Source organism: Oncorhynchus nerka, linkage group LG26 (genome assembly GCF_034236695.1).
Source record: "Oncorhynchus nerka isolate Pitt River linkage group LG26, Oner_Uvic_2.0, whole genome shotgun sequence".
Classification (NCBI taxonomy): domain Eukaryota; kingdom Metazoa; phylum Chordata; class Actinopteri; order Salmoniformes; family Salmonidae; genus Oncorhynchus; species Oncorhynchus nerka.
In genome coordinates this window covers 36,598,039-36,618,727 of record NC_088421.1, presented here as the reverse complement: position 1 = coordinate 36,618,727, position 20,689 = coordinate 36,598,039, and the positions used below count along the sequence as shown (strand labels likewise).

Genomic DNA, 20,689 nt, shown 5'->3' with positions numbered 1-20,689 from the left:
GGAAGGAACACATAATGAATTGAACTGTGTGGAGTGCAGTGCACAGGAAGGAACACATAATGAATTGAACTGTGTGGAGTGCAGTGCACAGGAAGGAACACATAATGAATTGAACTGTGTGGAGTGCAGTGCACAGGAAGGAACACATAATGAATTGAACTGTGTGGAGTGCAGTGCACAGGAAGGAACACATAATGAATTGAACTGTGTGGAGTGCAGTGCACAGGAAGGAACACATAATGAATTGAACTGTGTGGAGTGCAGTGCACAGGAAGGAACACATAATGAATTGAACTGTGTGGAGTGCAGTGCAGGAAGGAAGAATTGAACACATAGGAATGAAATTGAATTGAACTGTGTAGAGTGCAGTGCACAGGAAGGAACACATAATGAATTGAACTGTGTAGAGTGCAGTGCACAGGAAGGAATGATTGATCTGGATCCCACAGACCCCCCCCCCCCCCCCGCCGCCTGTTGTCAAGTAACCTTCAACTCCATCCATTATAGATCTGCATGTTTGACACTTCCAGTTAAACATGATTATGCCCCGACATCTCTCCTTCCCTCTCACTTTCCCTCCCTCATCCCTCCCTCATCCCCACCTCATCCCCACCTCATCCCTCCCTCATCCCCACCTCATCCCCACCTCACCTAACAGGCGGACGAACACTGGGGGATGGGAACACAGGTTGGTATAGTGGGGGGACCTTTGCCGAAGCATGGCACTGGCTGAAGTGCTCACCCCCCCTTTCACACTCCCGGGACCCCAGCCATTGGTCCTTGGTATGGACCAGTTTGGTTGTTTGGTGCAACCAAATGATCCTGTATGTCACAATTGTCATCAGTTGTGACATAGGCATTTTCATTCACATCACTTTGAACTGCTGTAAACTTGAGCAGAAATCATTTGCATTTCAAAGAACTACTGTAATGGAAAATTAAAGTAATGTACGAGGTCATTTTATGAATCTGATTATATGGCTGAACGTTCACAAAACAATTGAGGGACATATTTCCCCTTGATACTAAGTAAATGCAGTATACAATTCTAACTCAGTCTCTTAATTCTATACTAATCAATTAATAAGGGGAGACCCTCAATCTGCAGTTACACATGAAAGGATTCCCTGAGGTCTGGTCCATTACAATTGGGATGCTTAAAGGCACTACCCCATTGGATCAAAGATGTAGAGAGCCCTACAGCATTCAAACATGCCTTTAGTGTCAACAACCGGCATGGACATGTCTGGGGGAGGGTCATTACAATTGGGATGCTTAAAGGCACTACCCCATTGGAACAAAGATGTAGAGAGCCCTACAGTATTCAAACATGCCTTTAGTGTCAACAACCGGCATGGACATGTCTGGGGGAGGGTCGGCGTTCAGTTGGTGCAATGGGGGGTGCATGTGCAGCACTGGCTTAAGCAAAATAAGCAGGTAAGGGTGGGAGAGAGGGACATAAAAATACAAGTAAATGACCTTGAAAGCATGTTTTGGAACTGAATTACATTTGCCAAACTTCTGATCATTTTCTAGCCTTTGTACGTGGATCTTAGACAGTCTTTTAATCATCAATGGATACAAGACTCCGCATTAAGTGTTTTGTTCACAAAACATGAAAACATTGTTTCCATCAGAAGAGAAAAAATGTAAATATGTTCACTGCTTCTGACAATGAACAAATACAAGGGCACAAGGTTGTAAAACCATCAGTATTAAATCCTATACAACCTGGGGAAAGTTCTATACTAAAGATCTAATCAACTTTCAGACTGTCTCTGTAATTCTGACATGCAGAGATACAGACAACAACATCTCCGACAACCTTCCATTACAAAGCTTTGGTTTGGTTGAAGGCCGATCCTTTCATTTCATAGGTTATATATCCTCCTCTGTGTTCACCTTTCCTTTTTACTGCTGGGGCTTGTTTTTCTGCTTGGCGATGAACAGTCACCAGACCTTCTCCAGTCTATGGCAGCAGAACAGCCTCAGGTAGAATACAGGGGATTGGACTGCCATGATACACGTGCCAATGAATGGATCAGGCCTCAATATTATCAAGTGACTGCAAAGAAATACATAGATTTTATGGAATCTTTTAAAAGACAGACTAACGTTCTGTTTTGTCAGCATGGCAGAAGACATATGAAGGTTGTGCTCATCTTTAATCAGGCATTATGTTATTTTGATGATTGCATTTGCAGTTTTGAGTGTTTCATATCGTTTTTCTGAATGTAATTATTGTTTTGAATCGGAAACTCGTTTTTGAAAATGCTTTTAAAATGCAGTTCTATATCTTGTGTTCACCGTTCTGACAATCGGACAATATTATTCCAAGAAATGCTTTCAAGAGGTTTAGAAAAACTGTGACTGGATGGCGTCATGGGTATAATTGGTCATCACTGGATCATCTTATATAACCCCTCCTTGAATGAAAATGGGCCATTTCTTTACTTCTTTCCCATGTTTTGGCTTTCCAACCAAGGTGCATGAATTGAGGAGCGAACTGAGGTAAAGAGGAAATTCAGCAACACTCCCATGTTTTGGACTAAACTTTTCCATCCACTGTGAGGGACAGAATAGTTTGGCAACACATTCGACAGACAGTGGGTTCATTTTTCTACAAAACGTCCTGCTTTTTAGTCTCTTTCTTCCCTTTTTTAATGATTATTTTTTACACTTTTTAAGTCTTTTTACTTCTGACTGAATTACAAATAGATCTACACAGACAGGACATAGTGATCCTGACCAGCCCAACAAACACTATGTCCACTCACACTCACCCTTTCATGTTCCTGTTCTGTCTGTCATGTTCCTGTTCTGTCTGTCATGTTGCTGTTCTGTCTGGCATGTGCCTGTTCTGTCTGTCATGTGCCTGTTCTGTCTGTCATGTGCCTGTTCTGTCTGTCATGTTCCTGTTCTGTCTGTCATGTTCCTGTTCTGTCTGTCATGTTCCTGTTCTGTCTGTCATGTTCCTGTTCTGTCTGTCATGTTCCTGTTCTGTCTGTCATGTTGCTGTTCTGTCTGTCATGTTCCTGTTCTGTCTGTCATGTTCCTGTTCTGTCTGTCATGTGCCTGTTCTGTCTGTCATGTTGCTGTTCTGTCTGTCATGTTCCTGTTCTGTCTGTCATGTTCCTGTTCTGTCTGTCATGTTGCTGTTCTGTCTGTGTTCCTGTTCTGTCTGTCATGTTCCTGTTCTATCTGTCGTGTTGCTGTTCTGTCTGTCGTGTTGCTGTTCTGTCTGTCATGTTGCTGTTCTGTCTGTCATGTTGCTGTTCTGTCTGTCATGTTGCTGTTCTGTCTGTCATGTTGCTGTTCTGTCTGTCATGTTGCTGTTCTGTCTGTCATGTTGCTGTTCTGTCTGTCATGTTGTCATGTTGCTGTTCTGTCTGTCATGTTCCTGTTCTGTCTGTCATGTTGCTGTTCTGTCTGTCATGTTCCTGTTCTGTCTGTCATGTTGCTGTTCTGTCTGTCATGTTGCTGTTCTGTCTGTTCTGTCTGTCATGTTGCTGTTCTGTCTGTCATGTTCTGTTCTGTCTGTCATGTTCCTGTTCTGTCTTCATGTTGCTGTTCTGTCATGTTGCTGTTCTGTCTGTCATGTTCTGTCATGTTGCTGTTCTGTCTGTCATGTTCCTGTTCTGTCTGTGTTCTGTCTGTCATGTTCCTGTTCTGTCTGTCATGTTCCTGTTCTGTCTGTCATGTTGCTGTTCTGTCTGTCTGTCTGTGTTGCTGTTCTGTCTGTCATGTTCCTGTTCTTCTGTCTGTTCTGTTCTGTCTGTCTGTTCTGTCTGTCATGTTGCTGTTCTGTCTGTCATGTTCCTGTTCTGTCTGTCATGTTGCTGTTCTGTCTGTGTTGCTGTTCTGTCTGTGTTGCTGTTCTGTCTGTCATGTTGCTGTTCTGTCTGTCATGTTGATGTTCTGTCTGTCATGTTGCTGTTCTGTCTGTCATGTTCTGTTCTGTCTGTCATGTTGCTGTTCTGTCTGTCATGTTGCTGTTCTGTCTGTCATGTTGCTGTTCTGTCTGTCATGTTGCTGTTCTGTTCTGTTCTGTCTGTCATGTTGCTGTTCTGTCTGTCATGTCTGTCATGTTGCTGTTCTGTCATGTTCCTGTTCTGTCTGTCATGTTCCTGTTCTGTCTGTTGCTGTTCTGTCTGTCATGTTCCTGTTCTGTCTGTGTTCTGTTCTGTCTGTGTTGCTGTTCTGTCTGTCATGTTGCTGTTCTTCCTGTTCTGTCTGTCATGTTCCTGTTCTGTTGTCTGTTCTGTTCTGTTCATGTTGCTGTTCTGTCTGTCATGTTGCTGTTCTGTCTGTCATGTTCCTGTTCTGTCTGTCATGTTGCTGTTCTGTCTGTGTTGCTGTTCTGTCTGTCATGTTGCTGTTCTGTCTGTCATGTTGATGTTCTGTCTGTCATGTTGATGTTCTGTCTGTCATGTTGCTGTTCTGTCTGTCATGTTCCTGTTCTGTCTGTCATGTTGCTGTTCTGTCTGTCATGTTGCTGTTCTGTCTGTCATGTTGCTGTTCTGTCTGTCATGTTCCTGTTCCTGTTCGGTCTGTCATGTTGCTGTTCTGTCTGTCATGTTCCTGTTCTGTCTGTCATGTGCCTGTTCTGTCTGTCATGTTGCTGTTCTGTCTGTCATGTTCCTGTTCTGTCTGTCATGTTGCTGTTCTGTCTGTCATGTTCCTGTTCTGTCTGTCATGTGCCTGTTCTGCTTCTTTCTTCTAATATTGAGATGCACCTCATTTTCCCCTCAGAACAGCCTTAATTCATCAGGGCATGGACTCTACAAGGTGTCGAAAGCGTTCCACATGCTGGCCCATGTTGACCACAATGCTTCCCACAGTTGTGTCAAGTTGGCTGGATGTCCATTGGTTGGTTGACCATTTGTGATACACATGGGAATCTGTTGAGTGTGAAAAACCCTGCAGCGTTGCAGTTCTTCACACACCCAAATCGGTGTGCTTGGCACTTACTGCCATACTCTGTTCAAAGGCACTTAAATATTTTGTCTTGTTTATTCACCCTCTGAATAGCACGCATACACAATCTATGTCTCAATTGTCTCAAGGCTTTAAAATCCTCCTTTAACCTGTCTCTTACCCTTTGATTGAAGTAGATTTAACAAGTGACATCAATAAGGGATCATAGCTTTCACCTGGATTCACCTGGTCAGTTTCTCTCATGGAAAGAGCAGGTGTTCATAATGTTTTGTCCACTCAGTGCATGCCTGCGCTCTGTGCCAGACATAGAAATGGGAATGCCACAATGCAGGGCATGTCTAACATTCTGTATAGAAATTGCATCACAATCAAACTAATGAAAGAAACTCCGGTGAAGAACTACAATTTCTATAGTTGCACGTGGTCTAGCTTTGCTGTCATATGCTGCTTTATTGTCTGTCACCTACAAGCATGTGCACCATGCAGCCTGTGGTTGAGGAAGCATCAAGCCTGCATCCCATTGGCCATTGCACTGGTTCCTGACCCCTACAGTTGAGAAACATGTTCTCAGACACAGAGAGGTCTGGAACCTTTGCAATACATGCTGGAATTTCTACGTTGTCAGCTGGCCAGCTTAGAACAACTCAAGTTTTCGTTGACCATCTTGAGAACATCGACTTACTTTCAGGGAAGTGTCTCACTCTCTTTATTTGAGTGTAATTGTAGGTAACAGTATGCCAGCGGTTGTTTCCATTTGAATACACTCCCGGTGAACAGGCTGTTGTGATTTATCAGATTAGGTTTCAGACGTACTGGAGTGGCTCTATGTCTCTGGTCTTCCATGTCGTCATGACTGCAGTGAACCTCCATGGCTCTAACCAGCATCACCACCTCCTCTCTCTACCTGACAGATGGGGAGATCACCTCCAAGCCCATGGTGTTGTTCCTTGGGCCCTGGAGTGTAGGCAAGTCCTCCATGATCAACTACCTGCTTGGCCTGAAGGACAGCCCCTACCAGCTGTACACAGGTAAGCCCCTTCAAACTTCACCTGGTTTCTGATATACATGTTTTTTCACCTGGTTTCTGATGCACCTGTTTTTTCACCTGGTTTCTGATGTTTTTCAAATCAAAATCAATATATTTGTCACATGTGCGGAATACAACAGGTGTAGATCTTACTGTGAAATACTTACTTACAAGCCCTTAACCAACAATGCAGTTTTAAGAAAATATATTTAAGAAAATATTTAGTAAATAAAGTTTTTTTTAAAGTTACACAATAAAATATAAATTACGAGGCTATATACAGGAGGTACCAGTACCGAGTCAATGTGCGGTTAGGTGAGGTAATTGAAGTCATTTAGGTTTTTCACCTGGTTTCTGATGTACTTAACTCTTCACTCTACCTACTTACTCCTCCTCTTCTGCTCTATCATCTTCTCTCATTCTTCTCTGCATCTTCTCCTCTTTCCTGTTCCCCTTTTCCATCCCCCTCTCTCACATCTTTCCTGTTCCCCTTTTCCATCCCCCTCTCTCACATCTTTCCTGTTCCCCTTTTCCATCCCCTCTCTCACATCTTTCCTGTTCCCCTTTTCCATCCCCTCTCTCACATCTTTCCTGTTCCCCTTTTCCATCCCCCTCTCTCACATCTTTCCTGTTCCCCTTTTCCATCCCCCTCTCTCACATCTTTCCTGTTCCCCTTTTCCATCCCCTCTCTCACATCTTTCCTGTTCCCCTTTTCCATCCCCCTCTCTCACATCTTTCCTGTTCCCCTTTTCCATCCCCCTCTCTCACATCTTTCCTGTTCCCCTTTTCCATCCCCTCTCTCACATCTTTCCTGTTCCCCTTTTCCATCCCCTCTCTCACATCTTTCCTGTTCCCCTTTTCCATCCCCCTCTCTCACATCTTTCCTGTTCCCTTTTCCATCCCCCTCTCTCACATCTTTCCTGTTCCCCTTTTCCATCCCCTCTCTCACATCTTTCCTGTTCCCCTTTTCCATCCCCTCTCTCACATCTTTCCTGTTCCCCTTTTCCATCCCCCTCTCTCACATCTTTCCTGTTCCCCTTTTCCATCCCCTCTCTCACATCTTTCCTGTTCCCCTTTTCCATCCCCTCTCTCACATCTTTCCTGTTCCCCTTTTCCATCTTTCCCCTCTTTCCACATCTTTCCTGTTCCCCTTTTCCATCCCCTCTCTCACATCTTTCCTGTTCCCCTTTTCCATCCCCCTCTCTCACATCTTTCCTGTTCCCCTTTTCCATCCCCTCTCTCACATCTTTCCTGTTCCCCTTTTCCATCCCCTCTCTCACATCTTTCCTGTTCCCCTTTTCCATCCCCTCTCTCACATCTTTCCTGTTCCCCTTTTCCATCCCCTCTCTCACATCTTTCCTGTTCCCCTTTTCCATCCCCCTCTCACATCTTTCCTGTTCCCCTTTTCCATCCCCCTCTCCATCTTTCCCTTTTCCATCCCCTCTCACATCTTTCCTGTTCCCTTTTCCATCCCCTCTCTCACATCTTTCCTGTTCCCCTTTTCCATCCCCTCTCTCACATCTTTCCTGTTCCCTTTTCCATCCCCCTCTCTCACATCTTTCCTGTTCCCCTTTTCCATCCCCTCTCTCACATCTTTCCTGTTCCCCTTTTCCATTTTCCATCTTTCCTGTTCCCCTTTTCCATCCCCTCTCTCACATCTTTCCTGTTCCCCTTTTCCATCCCCCTCTCTCACATCTTTCCTGTTCCCCTTTTCCATCCCCCTCTCTCACATCTTTCCTGTTCCCCTTTTCCATCCCCCTCTCTCACATCTTTCCTGTTCCCCTTTTCCATCCCCTCTCTCACATCTTTCCTGTTCCCCTTTTCCATCCCCCCTCTCTCACATCTTTCCTGTTCCCCTTTTCCATCCCCCTCTCTCACATCTTTCCTGTTCCCCTTTTCCATCCCCCTCTCTCACATCTTTCCTGTTCCCCTTTTCCATCCCCCTCTCTCACATCTTTCTCTTCCCCCATGTCATCCCTCTCCCGTCTTTCTCTCCCTCTGTATGCCAGGTGCTGAACCCACTACCTCTGAGTTCACTGTGATCATGCACGGCGAGAAGACCCGCTCCATAGAGGGTATCGTCATGGCGGCCGACAGCTCGCGCTCCTTCTCGCCCCTGGAGAAGTTTGGGCAGAGCTTTCTTGAGAAGCTGATTGGCATTGAGATGCCCCACAAGCTGCTGGAGCGCGTCACCTTCGTGGACACGCCTGGAATCATTGAGAACCGCAAGCAGCAGGAGAGAGGTAAGGCACACAGAGAGCAGGAGAGAGGTAAGGCACACAGAGAGCAGGAGAGAGGTAAGGCACACAGAGAGCAGGAGAGAGGTAAGGCACACAGAGAGCAGGAGAGAGGTAAGGCACACAGAGAGCAGGAGAGAGGTAAGGCACACAGAGAGCAGGAGAGAGGTAAGGCACACAGAGAGCAGGAGAGAGGTAAGGCACACAGAGAGCAGGAGCGCTGAAAATCTTGTAGCAAATTCAGGCAGTAGTACAACCGGGGCTCAAACACAAGTCATTGCGACTGTCAGTCCAACAGCTTTGCCATGGCTGTTTTTCTCAGTTTCATCGCTACAGTATCTTCAGTTCAAATTCACATGAAATATTAAACATGATCACCTCTTATCATCAGATAGACTGAGGAATTTTAAGACAGTGGTGACCCCTAAAAACCTGTAAACCTCTAAGATTTATGTTACACAATTAGACCTATACATCTATCTACATCAATAAATAATCATCTGTGTTATGTAATAATAATCTACATTCATTTTATGATGTAAGTCGCTCTGGATAAGAGCGTCTGATAAATGCCTAAAATAGAAAAATTGACATTTAGAATCAATCTAGCCTCAATTGTGTTAAATGGAATGCAACCATGACTCCTGACTGTTCAAGACATTGGTGTTAAATGGAATGCAACCATGACTCCTGACTGACTGTTCAAGACATTGGTGTTAAATGGAATGCAACCATGACTCCTGACTGTTCAAGACATTGGTGTTAAATGGAATGCAACTGTGACTCCTGACTGTTCAAGACATTGGTGTTAAATGGAATGCAACCGTGACTCCTGACTGTTCAAGACATTGGTGTTAAATGGAATTGACTCCTGACTGTTCAAGACATTGGTGTTAAATGGAATGCAACCGTGACTCCTGACTGTTCAAGACATTGGCGTTAAATGGAATGCAACCGTGACTCCTGACTGTTCAAGACATTGGTGTTAAATGGAATGCAACCGTGACTCCTGACTGTTCAAGACATTGGTGTTAAATGGAATGCAACCGTGACTCCTGACTGTCCAAGATATTCATGTTAAATGGAATGCAACCATGACTCCTGACTGTCCAAGATATTGATGTTAAATGACCCTGTTTCTACCTCCTCCCTCCAGGCTATCCCTTCAACGATGTGTGCCAGTGGTTCATCGATCGTGCTGACCTCATCTTCGTGACCTTTGACCCCACCAAGCTGGACGTGGGCCTGGAGCTGGAGATGCTCTTCCGCCAGCTGAAGGGCCGTGAGTCCCAGATCCGCATCATCCTCAACAAGGCAGACAACCTGGCCACCCAGGACTTGATGCGTGTCTACGGTGCCCTCTTCTGGTCGCTAGCACCCCTCATCAACGTCACAGAGCCCCCAAGGGTCTACGTCAGCTCTTTCTGGCCATTCGACTACGCACCCGACACCAGTCGCGAGCTGTTTAAGCGCGAGGAGATCTCCCTCTTGGAAGACCTCAACCAGGTGATCGAGAACCGCATGGAGAACAAGATCGCCTTCATCCGCCAGCATGCCATCCGGGTGCGCATCCATGCACTTCTGGTGGATCGCTACGTTCAGACCTTCAAGGACAAGATGAGCTACTTCAGTGACCCGGACCTGGTGTTCAAGGAGATCGTGGACGACCCGGACAAGTTCTTCATCTTCAAGTCCATCCTGGCCAAGACCAACGTGAGCAAGTTCGACCTGCCCAACCGTGAAGCCTACCAGGACTTCTTCGGTGTGAATCCGATTGGCAGTTTCAAGTCCCTGTCCACCCAGTGCTCCTACTCAGGCGGCTGCCTGCTGGACAAGATCGAGAAGGCCATCACCAGTGAGCTGCCGGGTCTTCTAAGCAGCATCAACCCAGGCAAGGCCCCCCCCGGCCTGTCCTCCTGCGAGGCCACTGGATGCGGAGACAAGCCTAAGAACCGCTATCGGAAAAACTGATAGAATACGAGAGAGAGGAGGAGGGAAGAGAAGAAAGGAAGAAGAGGAGGTGTGAAGGAGTGATAAAGGAGAAAAGCGGAATGGTGACATTTGTCAGACCCCCGGTCTTGTCAGAAGCCTGTAATGTTGTTGTTTGAGGAGACAGAGAAGTGAAGGGTTAATTTAGAGGGTTGTTTCTCAGGAGAACAAGAGGTGGTGGTGTGTTGAGGGTTTGGGGAGAGGAAGAGATGGAGGGAGGAAGGGTTTGTGTGTATGATTTGGCAGCTGAGAGTAATAGTTGCTTGGAGAGATGAGAAGATTACAGAATAACTCATCTCCCTCCTCTCTTCCTTGCACAACCACAATGAACTGTCTGTGATTGCAGGAAAAATATGTAAAATTGTATAAAAAAAAATAATTGTGAGACTGAAACAGTCAACCACCAGCTCCCTTGTATGTGAATAAAATGGGAAATTGGAAACAGGAGTTGCCAATTTGTTTTACAAAATCTTATTTGAAAAATGCATTGCAGCAGGTCTCAATTCTCTGCGACGTTCTTTGTCTTTCTTTTTGAATTCTGGGTTCAGTCCTTTCCACAGACATTAGATCTGGATCTTTTTTCTCCCCTATGAAGGCATTATAAGCTCAGCCTTTAGGTGTAATAACACTGTCAAGATGCCTTTTAACACTGCATGTTAGATGACAGATGGTATTTATTTAATAACAGATGATATCATAGGTGCATGTATTTACCTTTCTCACTTTGAACTTTCAATAATGTTCCCTTAAACAACTGACAAACCTTATGGTGCAGTCCCAACAAACTCTATGTACGGTGCTGTAAGATGGTCCACTCTCTTGGCCATCTTTGTTTTATATGCTTCTTCTCGCTCTCAGGTTGTTGACAGCCTGTGATATGAGCAGAGACGAAAGAGGAAGCGAGACATCCTACTCCCTTATTTTTTCTGGTTCATATGCAGTCCATGAACTAAGTAGACCAGACCCAGCTGTTATCACATTGGTGTCTATGGGAGAACACCCCTTAAGCAGACCGGAACTGTGACCATTTTTTTCAATGGTAAAAGGCCTGAGTGGGACATCTTCATTTATCCACCATCTTTGATATGAGCAGTGTCTTGAATGCAGATGTCAGGGTCATGATCTTCACATCCTATTGGTGGTAGGATGGGGTGATGGGGTGGGGTGGGGGTTTGGGTGTACTCTGATTCACTTCTTAACTATGCTTACTTTGCTGTTGTTGTTTGAGTATATACATTTGCTGGCTTAGTTGCCAGGTCTGTTTGTGCTTTGGCCCTTCTATCATATCGCATGACAAAGTACAAACAGAGAAGAGTTGGCTAAAGCACAAACAAGTCTGGCAACCCATCCATGAATCTTCCATTGTCTGATAGGAATTCAATATTGTATTTCAAAGTTTTCTTTTTCCTTTAAAATGATACGCTTGCCAGCTTTTTAGCTGAATGACCAACAGGATATAAAAGGGAAACAGGTTACATGAATGATGGAGAACCTTCTCATGGTGTGACAGTAAATAAACCAAATGATGTGTGTTTGAGTGTGACATGTATGTCTTTATCCATTTCTTCTGCAGGTTAGCGAGCCATTTACAGGTCTTGTAATAATGATGTATCTTTCAACCCCAATGTACATAGTTCAACATAGGTCATTGATTACACGAGTAGCCAATCATTACAAAACATAGATTGTTACACAGTTATATATTTATTACACAGTATAATGACACATTGCAACACACAGAAACTAGTGCCAAGAGGTTGTATTGGGTTTTCTGAGAAAAATTGTTGAGTAACTCCCTCTCAGAGGATGCATCCTTTAGTTCAAGTTTAATTTATTGCCTTCATGCGCTCTAGAACAGTGGAACTTCCTCTGCTCTTTAGGGAGAGGTAAAGAAGAGAAGTAGAAGGGAGGAGTGAACAGATTCATGACTATTGGCAGCCCTTTGACCCCTGACCTCTGTGAGAGTTGAGGGCTATGGGTAGAAGTCACCCAAAGGCTCAGATCTAGGATCAGCTTACCCTCACCTAACCTTAACCATCAGGGGGAAGAATGCAACACTGACCTCAGATCAGGGTCTAGGTGCACCTTCATCCTACTCTAAGCTGAGGCTGCTGAGCTGAACTCCAGACCTGAGGTCACTCCTTTCCTGCTACAGCCAGGTGGGGATCAACTGGGGTCTATTCAGTGATGTGAAACATTCTAAATGTTGTTGATTGAAGTAGAATGAATAGAGCTGACATGATTCCCTGTTCTATCTGACAGGCAATCAGATTTGTTCTACTCAAAACATTTCTATCAGATTTGTTCTACTCAAAACATTTCTATCTGAATGTTCTGTAACATTACATCCTCTTGAACAGGCCTCTGATGCTGCATGGGAGGTGCATGGCTCACGAACAACATTAGAATGAGTAATTGGTGTCCTCAACTCTAAAGTTTGTAGTAGCAAAAATCACAAACTTTAGAGTTGAGGACACCAATTACTCATTCTAAATCTGAACTCACTGAAATATTCTTGAAGTTTGAATGTATTTTTTAGCAGCAGAGCGTTTTGGCAACAGCCTTCGTCTGAACAAAATTATTTTATTCTCCACTAACATTAGACGTCCAATCCCTTCTGTTAACAAACTAGTCACTTATCCTCACCCCCTCTTCCTAACCTTCACTAACCATTGTTGATCAACCGGGCCTTACACTGTTTTATTGCAAAAAGGGAAAAAAGGAAGAAAAAAATCAGTGAGAATTTTCCTGCAGTAATAAAAAATGGATTCCCCTAAATAAAGCATGTGTACAATACTGTGCCTCTGTCAGCTCTGCTCTCCATGCACTGTGTTCAACACGTTTGGTTTGGTGTTTGTAGACCTCGTAGTTAACTGTAGTTACAGGGCATGTCCAGCAGAGAGAGATATGTGGTACAGTAGCCTACAGACCACATGGTTCAGTACAGTATTCTACTGTACACATGGTTCAGTACAGTAGCCTACAGACCACATGGCCAGTACAGACCACATGGTTCAGTACAGTAGCCTACAGACCACATGGTTCAGTACAGTATTCTACTGTACACATGGTTCAGTACAGTAGCCTACAGACCACATGGTTCAGTACAGTATCCTACTGTACACATGGTTCAGTACAGTAGCCTACAGACCACATGATTCAGTACAGTAGCCTACAGACCACATGGTTCAGTACAGTAGCCTACAGACCACATGGTGCAGTACAGTATCCTACTGTACACATGACTCAATACAGTGTCCTATAGTACACATGGTTCAGTACAGTAGCCTACAGACCACATGGTTCAGTACAGTAGCCTACAGACCACATGGTTCAGTACAGTATCCTACAGACCACATGGTTCAGTACAGTATCCTACTGTACACATGGTTCAGTACAGTATCCTACAGACCACATGGTTCAGTACAGTATCCTACTGTACACATGGTTCAGTACAGTATCCTACAGACCACATGGTTCAGTACAGTATCCTACTGTACACATGGTTCAGTACAGTAGCCTACAGACCACATGGTTCAGTACAGTAGCCTACAGACCACATGGTTCAGTACAGTATCCTACAGACCACATGGTTCAGTACAGTATCCTACTGTACACATGGTTCAGTACAGTATCCTACAGACCACATGGTTCAGTACAGTATGTACACATGGTTCAGTACAGACCACATGGTTCAGTACAGTATCCTACTGTACACATGGTTCAGTACAGTATCCTACAGTACCACATGGTTCAGTACAGTATCCTACAGACACATGGTTCAGTACAGTATTCTACCACATGACTCAGTACAGTATCCTACAGACCACATGGTTCAGTACAGTATCCTACTGTACACATGGTTCACTCATGGTTCATACAGTATCCTACAGTACACATGGTTCAGTACAGTATCCTACAGACCACATGGTTCAGTACAGTATCCTACTGTACACATGGTTCAGTACAGTATCCTACAGTACACATGGTTCAGTACAGTATCCTACTATACACATGGTTCAGTACAGTATCCTACTGTACACATGGTTCAGTACAGTATTCTACTCTACACATGACTCAATACAGTATCCTATAGTACACATGACTCAATACAGTATCCTACAGTACACATGGTTCAGTACAGTATCCTATAGTACACATGGTTCAGTACAGTATTCTACTGTACACATGACTCAATACAGTATCCTATAGTACACATGACTCAATACAGTATCCTACAGTACACATGGTTCAGTACAGCATTCTACTGTACACATGACTCAATACAGTATCCTATAGTACACATGACTCAATACAGTATCCTACAGTACACATGGTTCAGTACAGTATCCTACTGTACACATGGTTCAGTACAGTATCCTACTGTACACATGGTTCAGTACAGTATCCTACTGTACACATGGTTCAGTACAGTATTCTACTGTACACATGACTCAATACAGTATCCTACTGTACACATGGTTCAGTACAGTATTCTACTGTACACATGACTCAGTACAGTATCCTACAGTACACATGGTTCAGTACAGTATCCTACAGTACACATGATTCAGTATAGTAGCCTACAGTACACATCATTCAGTACAGTAGCCTAAAGTACACAATGTAGGCTACATGATTCAGTACAGTAGCCTACAGTACACATGATTCAGTACAATAGCCTACAGAACAGGGGGCTAGGGTCAGTTTGTTATATCTGGAGTACTTCTCCTGTCCTATTCGGTGTCCTGTGTGAATCTAAGTGTGCGTTCTCTAATTCTCTCCTTCTCTCTTTCTTTCTCTCTCTCGGAGGACCTGAGCCCTAGGACCATGCCCCAGGACTACCTGACATGATGACTCCTTGCTGTCCCCAGTCCACCTGGCCATGCTGCTGCTCTAGTTTCAACTGACCTGAGCCCTAGGACCATGCCCCAGGACTACCTGACATGATGACTCCCTGTCCACAGTCCACCTGTCCCCAGTCCTGACCTGAGCCCTAGGACCATGCCCCAGGACTACCTGACATGATGCTCCTTGCTGTCCCCAGTCCACCTGACTGTTCCAGTTTCAACTGTTCTGCCTTATTATTATTCGACCATGCTGGTCATTTATGAACATTTGAACATCTTGGCCATGTTCTGTTATAATCTCCACCCGGCACAGCCAGAAGAGGACTGGCCACCCCACATAGCCTGGTTCCTCTCTAGGTTTCTTCCTAGGTTTTGGCCTTTCTAGGGAGTTTTTCCTAGCCACCGTGCTTCTACACCTGCATTGCTTGCTGTTTGGGGTTTTAGGCTGGGTTTCTGTACAGCACTTTGAGATATCAGCTGATGTACGAAGGGCTACATTTGATTTGATTTGAGAACACGATTCAGTACAGTAGCCTACAGTACACATAATTCAGTACAGTAGCCTACAGTACACATAATTCAGTACAGTAGCCTACAGTACACATAATTCAGTACAGTAGCCTACAGTACACATAATTCAGTACAATAGCTGACAGTACACATGATTCAGTACAGTAGCCTACAGAACACATGATTCAGTACAGTAGCCTACAGAACACATAATTCAGTACAGTATCCTACAGACCACATGATTCAGTACAGTAGCCTACAGTACACATGATTCAGTACAGTAGCCTACAGTACACATAATTCAGTACAATAGCTGACAGTACACATGATTCAGTACAATAGCCTACAGAACACATGATTCAGTACAGTAGCATACAGTACACATGGTTCAGTACAGTATTCTACTGTACACATGGTTCAGTACAGTATCCTACTGTACACATGGTTTAGTACAGTAGCCTACAGTACACATGGTTCAGTACAGTATCCTACTGTACACATTATTCAGTACAGTAGCCTACAGTACACATGATTCAGTACAGTATCCTACAGTACACATGACTCAATACAGTAGCCTACAGTATACATGGTTCAGTACAGTATCTTACAGTACACATGATTCAGTACAGTAGCCTACAGAACACATGATTCAGTACAGTAGCCTACAGTACACATGATTCAGTACAGTAGCCTACAGTACACATAATTCAGTACACATGATTCAGTACAGTAGCCTACAGTACACATAATTCAGTACAGTAGCCTACAGTACACATGATTCAGTACAGTAGCCTACAGTACACATGATTCAGCACAATAGCCTACAGAACACATGATTCAGTACAGTAGCCTACAGTACACATAATTCAGTACAGTAGCCTACAGTACACATAATTCAGTACAATAGCCTACAGTACACATAATTCAGTACAATAGCTGACAGTACATAATGGATCTGCATGATTCAGTTTCAGCGTGTCTACATTGTGCATATATTCTGCTTAGCCTGATGGTGAGATCAAAGCTCCCCACTTTGAAAGAGAGGTAAAGCCCAATGACGTGAACACAGGTATTTAATTTTAATTTTACCTTTATTTAACCAGGCAAGTCAGTTAAGAACACATTCTTATTTTCAATGACGGCCTGGGAACAGTGGGTTAACTGCCTGTTCAGGGGCAGAACGACAGATTTGTACCTTGTCAGCTCGGGGGTTTGAACTCGCAACCTTCCGGTTACTAGTCCAACGCTCTAACCACTAGGCTACGCTGCCGTATATTTACACAACAGTAGTTTTGTTCACTGTTCTCTGATGAAAGTGAAAGGGGATACAAGTGTCAAGGTGCCTTCTGGTTGTAGTTGTTGTTTACGTTTACTGTGGTAACTAAGAGACACACAATGCATGTAGACACACACACATACATATTCATAGTTCTTCACATCTCAAGTCACCTCCAGATTGAGTTCTCTCAAGTAATGACCCTCTCTCTCCCTCCCCTTCCTCTTCCTCCCTCATCTGTCGTTCTCCTTCATCTCCTCTTTCACTCCTCTCCCTGGAATGTGTAATACTCTGACGTCTGAGAATGTCTGAACTCATTACTGGTGTGAACATGCTGGACAGGCTGAGGATTTTCCTCTCGTTCTGTTAGGAGGGGATAACCTGCATGCCTGTCTGTCTGTGTGTGTCTGGCTACCTAACTGCCTGTGCATGTGTGCATGTGTCTCTGCGTGCATGTGTGTGTGTGCATACTTGTACCTGCATCCATGTGTGATCTCTCTACCACCTTTACAGGTTATTATACACTAGCCAAGTGTGTCTGTAAGCACTCTCTCTAATCCTCATCCATCTCCAAGCTTTATCTTGGCCGGGTCGCAGTTGTAAATGAGAACTTGTTCTCAACTGGCCTACCTGGTTAAAGGTGAAATAAGTAAATAAAGCCTGACCAGGTTCAGGTGAGCTCTAAAGGTGTCCTCCTCTGTTCTGTTTAATATAATCCACCCTCTTCCTCTCTGATATCCTCAACCCTACAGGGCTACAGACTGGAAAGACCAAACAGGAGACAGTAATCCCACTGCCAGCCTGATCTCTCAACCTGACACACACACACACACACACACACACACACACACACACACACACATCATTTGAGTCATCAGTCTACAGTGAAGGGCTGACTCAGCAGGGGTTTTACTGGAGTGTGAGGTGAGTGTGTGTCACATACTGCAACTTCAATCATTAAGGGCTCAATCATTGAGGAATCTGTAACGCATGAGCTTTACAGATTTAATAGAGCCCTAAATTTAGGGTGGGTGTACATTAGTGGGGATATTTAGAATAAATCTCCTGATATGGAAGATAACTCAGGAGAAGTGGTTGTGAATAAACCAGGGCATAATACAGTCATATTAACCACATCCAAAATGGCACCCTATTTCCTTTGTAGTACATTATGTTTGATCCCGGCCCATAGGGCTCTGGTTAAAAGTAGTGCACTTTATAGGGAATATGGTGTCCTTTGGGGCATACATTTCATGTTGGTTATAGCATATTCCATGGGTGCAACTTTGGTTTTTGTGGGGGGGGCATCATTTGTAATCCAGTCGGATTAACACTCCAAGCAGCCTACCCGACCAATTGGAGGCGTCCACATGGTCCTAAAGCACACCGTTGCCTCGTTTTGTATCACATTCCAATGATAAAACTGGGGGGGACAAAACTGCATCCCCAGTGAAAGTTGCGCCCATGGCATATTAAGTGTTTGCAGATGACAGTTATCTTCTTAATAATATATATAATATATAATGTAATGTGAGACAGAGCTGGTAGCAGCAACGGCCCTGGCTGTCAGATGTCCCTCCGTTGTTTGCTGTGTTAGTTTGCCTAGAGATTCTTTATATAGCCGTGGCTGGCACCCTTCTCTTCTGTCTCTATGTTTGGGATACAGTGCTTGACAACAAAGCGCAGGGCAGGTTATTTGTCGTTCCCACGAATCCAACCGGAAGGAGCAGGAAGTTACTCAAAACTGTACTTCCCTTCGCACGTCAAGCGGATGGCCTCAATATTCCATTGACGGAAAAAGGTAATCAAATGTCATACTTGAGTAAAAGTAAAGAAATGACTCAAGTAAAAGTCACCCAGTAAAGTACTACTTGAGTAAACATATTTGGTTTTACATATACTTAAGTATCAAAAGTAAATGTAATCGCTAAAATATACTTAAGTATCGAAATTAAAAGGCATTTGTATAAATGATTTCAAATGACTTATATTAAGCAAACCAGACCCAACAATTGTTTTTAATAATGTTTATTTTACGGATAGCCAGGGTAGTGGCGATTTTAGCATGTAAATCTTGGTGGGGCAAACCTTTAATTGTTTTTTAGATGCATGCCAGCAAAGCCACAACACAACGCTAAACAATACATTCATTGCACTATAACTTTGACAAACGGTGCCAACAAACTGTTAGGGCCTACATAAAGATGTCCCAAACTGTTAGGGCCTACATAAAGATGTCCCAAACTGTTAGGGCCTACATAAAGATGTCCCAAACTGTTAGGGCCTACATAAAGATGTCCCAAACTGTTAGGGCCTACATAAAGCTGTCCCAACAGCAGAGCTTTCTTTTCAGCAGCATGGAGTGAATCCTTACCACCGCTACACCTGGCTATCAGCGGGGCCTTGTCTGGCAGCGAAACAATTAATTCAGCCTCGTTTATTGCCTTTTTTAAAAACATAGCTGATACGGCTGACATGCTTAAACAAGGGAATGGTTTTAAGATCTACAAACTATGGCGTAAGGGAACGATGAGCGGATAAGAGGCCATCCTTAATTCCGATTAAGACATTAATGAGCGAGCTAAGATGAACGTAGTCAATATAACTATTTGTTCATCACTTTTTAAATGTATTCAGAACATGGGCAGCTCTTACAGTATTCTCCCTGTACACCAAATCAGAACAGTAGGATAAGTACAGGGGATATATAAGCAGACAATGAAAGCTCTTACAATACTTGATGATGACATTTCTCTAAAACAGGTTATAGGCTGCATGTGCACCACCAAGTCAGAACAGTAGGCTAAAGTTATGAGGGGGAAAGAGACCAAATAATTAAGGTGAGGCACATGGGCTACGAACAAGTCTGATATTTCCCAGTTCAGAGTTCCCAGTTGTCTTGAACTCACTGAAGTCTGATATTTCCCAGTTCAGAGTTCCCAGTTGTCTTGAACTCACTGAAGTCTGATATTTCTCAGTTCAGAGTTCCCAGTTGTCTTGAACTCACTGAAGTCTGATATTTCCCAGTTCAGAGTTCCCAGTTGTCTTGAACTCACTGAAGTCTGATATTTCCCAGTTCAGAGTTCCCAGTTGTCTTGAACTCACTGAAGTCTGATATTTCTCAGTTCAGAGTTCCCAGTTGTCTTGAACTCACTGAAGTCTGATATTTCTCAGTTCAGCGTTTCCAGTTGTTTTGAAGGCGGCAGAAGTCATTCTGGATTGACCGCATGGTCACTGCATTCAACCTTTTCTGGCCCATGGTGTTGCATGTGAATGTTTATCCTTTTAAGCTTGGAAAAGAGACCCTTAAACCCAGACTTGGACCACAAGCAGGCAGGGGAATAGCAGGAAGGGGAATAGCAGGCAGGGGAATAGCAGGCAGGGGAATAGCAGGCAGGGGAATAGCAGGAAGGAGAATAGCAGGAAGGAGAATAGCAGGAAGGGGAGTAGCAGGCAGGGGAATAGCAGGCAGGGGAATAGCAGGCAGGGGAATAGCAGGAAGGGGAATAGCAGGAAGGAGAATAGCAGGCAGGGGAATAGCAGGCAGGGGAATAGCAGGCAGGGGAATAGCAGGAAGGGGAAGCGAAATACTAATTGCTTTGCAACGCTTGCAGTTGCCACTGATTCCTTCCAACCCACTCATGGTTGAATTTGCAATTTCCAACTTGTTGTGTAATGTTTATGTCCAATGGCCGATGACCACCAATATGTTTTATCTAGAATTTCTCTTCATATGACAAGGATTGAAAACGATTTGCCAGTGTCAATGTGATTCATGATGATGACTACTTGTCTTGCTTGCTAGCTAAGATTTTGAAAGTATGATGTTGACATGTACAATCAAAGCTACGGTAGATATAAT

General features: G+C 44.0%; 1 protein-coding gene across 2 annotated transcripts in view; it reads left to right on the top strand.

Annotated features, from left to right (window-relative positions):
- srl (sarcalumenin) overlaps positions 1-10,638 on the top strand; it is a 36,652-nt gene extending 26,014 nt beyond the window's left edge. The window contains exons 4-7 of one of the 2 annotated variants that reach the window (XM_065010588.1): positions 659-688; positions 5,850-5,966; positions 7,975-8,208; positions 9,359-10,638. In XM_065010588.1, coding sequence (XP_064866660.1) covers positions 659-688; positions 5,850-5,966; positions 7,975-8,208; positions 9,359-10,173 — 1,196 coding nt within the window. In that variant the 3' untranslated portion in view covers positions 10,174-10,638. The remainder of the gene's footprint in view (positions 1-658; positions 689-5,849; positions 5,967-7,974; positions 8,209-9,358) is intronic. The other variant, XM_065010589.1, reaches the window with a different exon arrangement.
- The last annotated feature ends 10,051 nt before the right edge of the window (positions 10,639-20,689 follow it).